This window comes from Gasterosteus aculeatus, chromosome Y, assembly GCF_964276395.1.
Source record: "Gasterosteus aculeatus chromosome Y, fGasAcu3.hap1.1, whole genome shotgun sequence".
NCBI lineage: Eukaryota > Metazoa > Chordata > Actinopteri > Perciformes > Gasterosteidae > Gasterosteus > Gasterosteus aculeatus.
In genome coordinates, this window is record NC_135709.1 from 17,371,736 (window position 1) to 17,377,765 (window position 6,030).

The following is a 6,030-nucleotide window of genomic DNA, read 5'->3' on the forward strand; positions in this document are numbered from 1 at the left end:
GTTAAAATAATATAACATTTGAAGAAAATTAAAAAATCGCCTGGCAATTAGTAAATGAGTTTTTTTTTACTTTTTCTTGTTTTTTTATTTGTCTGTTCAAGTTTCGTACCTTCCAACAAAATTTATTTTTTACTAATTATAAATGTTTAACACTGACTGATTGACAGTGGCACCTGTTCCTCTCTTGAGGACGTTTAAGTGCTCAAAAACACCAACATCTGAGCCCCCGTAACGCCCCCACATGCCTCATGATTACATTACTTCTTCCAGTTAGTCAGGTGACTCTTTCTGGCTGGCAGCACAGGGCTCTCTTGTGCAACACCGCTGACAATGAATGACCCCATCACTCCGCCTTTTAAATGAAGTGTGACGTCCTGTGAGCTGGCTTTTCATTAACTCATACCTGCGGATTTGCCTCTGTATTTTCCATTTTTCGCCTTTAATGCAAGTCCAAGAAAAAACGCCCTACAGTCGTATGTTGGAGTCCCCCTTTTTGACGTCCTGCCCCCCCCTCGCCCCATTCCCTCCTCTTCCTTTCCGCCACAGTATGCTGCCTGCTCTATATGTGGCACAGGATCCAGTCCAAATGTTTTCCATATTAGTTCAGAGCCTTCTCTGTTTCCAAATAGCATCTATGCCGGGCTGCGGTCAGAGGGGGCCTGGGAAGGGAGGGAAAGGGAGGCAGAGAGAGAGAGAGAAAGAGAGAGACGGCAGGCAGGCTCATCCACCTCAAAAACGGCAACGATAGTAGTCGAGAGTTAAGGGAAAAGAGTTCAAAGAAAAGTGGAGACATGGGGCAGGGGCAGAAAGGTTCCTCAGACCAGAAAGAGGGCAAGAAGAAGTGGGATGAAAGCCCAGCGTCGGAGGACGGACACAAATGCAGAGTCTGTCGCTTCCCTCTGCTCATCGCCCTGCTCCAGCTGCTGTTGGGGGCGGCCGTCACGGTGGTGGCCTTCTTTATGTTGGTCGTCAGCCCCTCACTGCTGACCAGAGAGACGCCGTACTGGGCTGGAATCATTGTAAGCTTCACCCTCACCTCGTACATCAGCAACTGCATTCACACGCTTGCATGGGGCCTGATACTTCCGCATGGCCGTCCATGTCGCTGCACGTGTTGCCCAATCTTCATCACACTGCATGTCAACACTGGTCCTTACCCCCTGCAACAGTCATGGGGGGGCATTGTGAAATCACTGGTAGCGTCATGTTCAAACAAGGTTCCATCTGTAATTTTCACCCGGATGGATGCGCTTCATTCTACAATCCGTCTCAGTCACAATAGCCTGCTTGGGCCTTCTGTTGTTTTTCTTTTAATTCCCAACAAATTCTGCACATCTGGCACAGGTGAGACGTCCCATCAAATCACACCGTGAAATGGATTGTTTATTCTGTAATTTCTTACACTTATCACCTCAAGATGCAAAGCCATTGCACGTGAAATATTTTTTGCGAGATTGCGAGTTTAAGTTGACACATTCAAAGTTATCATTTCTAAGATTCAAATCTTACGTCCTTCAGAGAGATCCCAAAGGGAGAACAATCAACAAACATGTGTAGTTTACAGTAAAGGGTCTGATGTTGCTTGAAATGAGAGATTTTTAATCTCTCATTTCAAGTTCTTTAAATTGCTTTGCCGGTATTAACGAGGGCAAAGTCTTTGGACTTTGTTGTGCAAACAACAAACAGCAAATGCCGTAGCGTTTATCCCTTTGAGGTTGGGTCAGCATGGAGCAATAATCCTAGCAGCTTGGTTGTGTGTAGAGTTTGCCCTGTAAGGAATGATAAACTTTACATTTTACAGTCACACTCACATAATGTTCTTCCCAAAATATGTCAAGAAGACATGTGTTATTTTTGCCACAACAGCAGATGTCAGTTTCTTAGAATTCAGCGATGTTATTCACGTTTGACTGACATGCACCGTAAATAGGTATGTTTTTGTTACCTGTAACCAGTAAACGTGGCCATTTACAGTCACAGCGGCAGTTCAAACAAGGAGAAACCATTCTACATCAACCATAAATAATCTACTCAAATGTATATACTTATTACCTGGTATTTGTATTCATTTTCATGGGGAATCGGACTTAAGAGGTTAAAATAGCTGTTCGTTCGATGTTGTTAGAATATTTGTGGGTGAAGTCCTTTTAAAATAATTATTTAGGAGATCCGGAGAAATCTGATGAACTCGCAGCTCAACAGTAAAGAAGAAGTACACTGAAATTTTGACATTTTGGCACTGAACCAGCTTCATTTGAGGAATAAAAGATGTCTGTCTGAATGCTGTTAACCTACGACATGTTGCTCCTGTTTGGATCCTATCCTCCTATCACCCTCAAAAACATCCCTGGATACCAGCATCCCGAGTTACACCCTCACGAGATTCATCCCAGGGGAAAACTGAAAATCCTGAGTGCTTAAAAACCTGAGAAAAACATTTATATTAGATGCTGTACGCCAGTCACAAGACTCCATTTGGGCTGAAGAGAGAGAGTGTGAGTGTGTCTGTGTGAGAGAGAGAGAGGCAGAAAGAGAGAGAGAGAGAGAGTAATGTAATCAGATGACTGCCTAGTGGTGAATCATGCAATATTAAGTGACACCCCTGAAAACCTGGCCACAAAATATCGAACAACATTCTTGTTTCTATGCGGTGTCTACCATAAATACTGTGCAACATACAGGAAGTATATATATATATATATATATATATATATATATATATATATATATATATATATATATATATATATATATATACTTCCTGTATGTTGCACAGTACACTGAAATATATATATATATATATATATATATATATATATATATATATATATATATATATATATATATATAGCAACAAGTGACAAATACAAGTGCATTGGTAACTGCATTTTGTTGTGGTTGAAGGCCACAAAATAAGTATTATGTTTATAGTTGTCCTGATGAGAGTGAGTGAATCTAATCCGACTGTTTTCTGGTGTGTTGTTGCAGCTGTGTTTAGTTTCCATCCCGGGCTTTATCCTGTACTGTGTCACCTACCTCCCCGACGAGAGGACGTCTATTCAATTCATTGTCAAGGTCGGTCCGCGCACCCTATTTCAACACACTGTTTGCTCAAGTGAAAGAAAACAAATCAGTTTGTGAATGACAATTGTGTTCTGTTCTGGAGTCAAATCAGGTCCCCATATTAGTGTCAAATGTGTTGCTTTGAATTGTAAAACAGGCACATTATATCTTAGTGGCGGTCAAGTTATGGTGAGATTTTGAAAAAGGTATTTTTTTTTTTGAAAATACCTTTTTAGAGGTTTTATTCACAAAAATACTTTAATTTACTCCAGATTTCACAGCAGTTTTAAAATGAACATAAATACCATTTCACATCATACACCACTCATCACTTGCATAATGCCGTAAGCAGCATGTCACTAAGAGCATAAATACACCCGCAAATGAGAGCTCCTGTTATATAAGCCAAGGATTAAGATAAAGGTTTAGTGTTATTGAGATTGTGCAATTGCATAAACAACAACATGAAGTGTATTTTTGGACGTTCTCTGTCGTTGGGCATACTCACAGGTCGTGCACTGAAGGCGGGAAGCAGCTGTAGCTCCAGCTGTAGGGCAGTCGTGCATGTGCCTTTTTTCTCCTGGGTGCTGAGCGCTGGAGGGGGGGGGGGGGGCTATGGGTCAGGCCCTGCCTCGGAGCGTTGATCGTAATCTCTTTAAATTCAACTTGCACTTGTGTTGCCTCTCCGCTACAGTTTGGCCGCCGGGTCAATCACGAGACAACCGCAGAACTTGAAGTGCACAAAACCAAAAGTCGAGACCGGAAAAGGGTTTTTCCGATCGAAGCTTCTGAGGTTAAATCGCTCGACCTCTGACTTGCTTGTCTCCCGACCTCCACAGATCCTGTACTTCGCCCTGTCCGCAATTGGGCTGGTCACGTCAGTTGTGGCCATGTCGTTTGCCGGACACCACCACTCACAGACCAGTGGCTTCACCTGCCAGCAGGTCAGGATGGACTGTGTGTGCAAACTGGATCAAATGGACCCAATAGCCCGCACCTTCACCTACCAGGACGTCAGCGACTGCGAGGGAGTCACCGGGACGCTGGTGCTCTACTGCCTGCTCCAGATCGTGCTGAACCTGGCCCAGGCGCTGGTGTGCGCGCTGGGGGCCTTCGTCATGTGGAAGCACCGTTACCAGGTCTTTTTCGCCGGCCTTCAGATTGGCTCTCACGCTTCCAGGCAGTGGCAGAAGGTTTAACAAGCGTGGATGGGATGCAGAGGATCAGAGGGTCAGAGGGCGCAGGCAGCAGTGAGAGTACACCGATCGACGAGTTGCCTTTGTGGTTTTTGCCAAACGTGTCTTTTCTCAGATGTCAAATGAACCTTTTTGTGATAGTTGTTATAAAGTGGCTTTTTGCACAGGTTTTGTATGCCATGTTTATGTATACTTCCATTCTCAGTTGTTATAAAAGAAGATTAACAGCAGCAAAACAGCTGGTTTTTCGAGATAATATCTGCAGCAATAGGATTTTTCCACAATGTTTGTTATCTGCTCTAGTTATTTACTGTGCAGACATACACCTCATTTACAATCATAAACACAACACTGAAACCAAAGCAGCTGAGTGGTACTTTTTTTCCACAATACAAAATTAAATAAAATGTCTCAAGGCAACAGTAAATATACTTTTGACCGAGTAAAAATACGTACTTCTAAAAGTCACCAGGCTGATTGACTCCACGGGTTTGGTTTCTCTTGCTAGAACACGGAGCTATTCTGTGAATATTGCATAAAATCCTTAATGAAAAACAGGTGTTTTTTCAGGTGATAAAACTAACCCCTGTAATAATCCAAACAATGATAATAAAACATGTAGTAATAATAATAATACAGCAGCACAAGCTGCAGGGTCCTCGTCATGAGACTGGCTCCACACTGAAAGGGTCTCTGGCGTGAAGGTGGAAGCCAGGAGAGCAGCCAGCGTGACTCAAGCAGCCTATTGGGAGTCACAAAGTGAGGGGGGGGTGTAAGGGTTTGGGGGGGGAGAAAAGGGGCACTCAGACAGGCAGCTGGATGGAGGTAACTGAACCACCTCACCGTGTTTACGTTTCTGTTGTTTGCATGCAGTTAGGAAAGAGCTAAATAGAGGATGTTCGTATTTTCAAAACGCTGCGTAGACACGTACGTGAGTTACCTGCGTCTCAGGTGCTGACGGGCTTCTCGGGTGGCTGCACACTGAGCAGCCGAAAGGTAAAACACGAGGCAGTTTCTTTCTAGATGAACCCGATTCCCAGAAACTTATATTAGTGTGCAATCGATTTTGTGGAATGAATGGAAAGAGATTGATTGACCGGTGATGATGTAAACAGTTTATTTTTGCAGAATGTGGGATTTGGGAAAGGAACATTTTCACGAATGAATAAAAGATTCTTTTTGAAGTCCAGTACTGTTTTTGGTTTGAAATTCAAATTAATTGACAAAATAAATTAATTGATTTGCTTGTGTGGTTAAAAACATTAGTAAAGAGTGAAAACTGAATCAGTGAGCATCTCTAACGACGCCTCCTCCAAATAATAACCACTTCATAGCGAAGACGGTAACGCCTGCATTTAAAATTAATTTGTCACCCACATTAACAACTAAATAGTTCTTAAAGTTCAAACGTATGAGTAATCTGATATTACTTAGAGACAACGGCGTCTCTGTCTGAGCCGGAGTTTGATCACACCAGTTAACTGATTGCTCAGAGGGAACAGATAGGTATCCTCAAGGGTCGCTCCCTCATTACAAGCCTTTATTTCTATTTCCAGTGACGAGGATGTGCATGTTTTTTGTGAATTCATTATAAATTCTGTTTAATGATGCATTGATTGAACTGAAGCTCACACTGTACACGTAGCGTGGAGCTTCTGCAGCGTGATGGACCCTGGGTCTGTAAACTGCATCTACACGTGATGCAGCACACGCTTTTTCCTTTGTGTTTTGATGTCCATGTGACATGTGACTAGAAAAGGCTCAATCGCGC

General features: G+C 42.8%; 1 protein-coding gene across 1 annotated transcript; it reads left to right on the forward strand.

Annotated features, from left to right (window-relative positions):
• Positions 1-579: 579 nt before the first annotated feature.
• Positions 580-5,448, forward strand: LOC120812676 (sarcospan-like). The gene is made up of 3 exons (XM_040168835.2): positions 580-1,019; positions 2,989-3,075; positions 3,903-5,448. The coding sequence occupies exons 1-3, from the start codon at positions 792-794 to the stop codon at positions 4,260-4,262; spliced, it is 675 nt and encodes a 224-aa protein (XP_040024769.2). The 5' UTR covers positions 580-791; the 3' UTR covers positions 4,263-5,448.
• Positions 5,449-6,030: the final 582 nt, after the last annotated feature.

Excerpts from the sequence above, each read along its gene's own strand:
- LOC120812676 (XM_040168835.2), top strand. The coding sequence starts at position 792 with ATGGGGCAGGGGCAGAAAGGTTCCTCAGACCAGAAAGAGGGCAAGAAG. Across the intron at positions 1,020-2,988 it reads CGTACTGGGCTGGAATCATT|CTGTGTTTAGTTTCCATCCC; the intron begins GTAAGCTTCACC and ends GTGTTGTTGCAG. Across the intron at positions 3,076-3,902 it reads CTATTCAATTCATTGTCAAG|ATCCTGTACTTCGCCCTGTC; the intron begins GTCGGTCCGCGC and ends CGACCTCCACAG.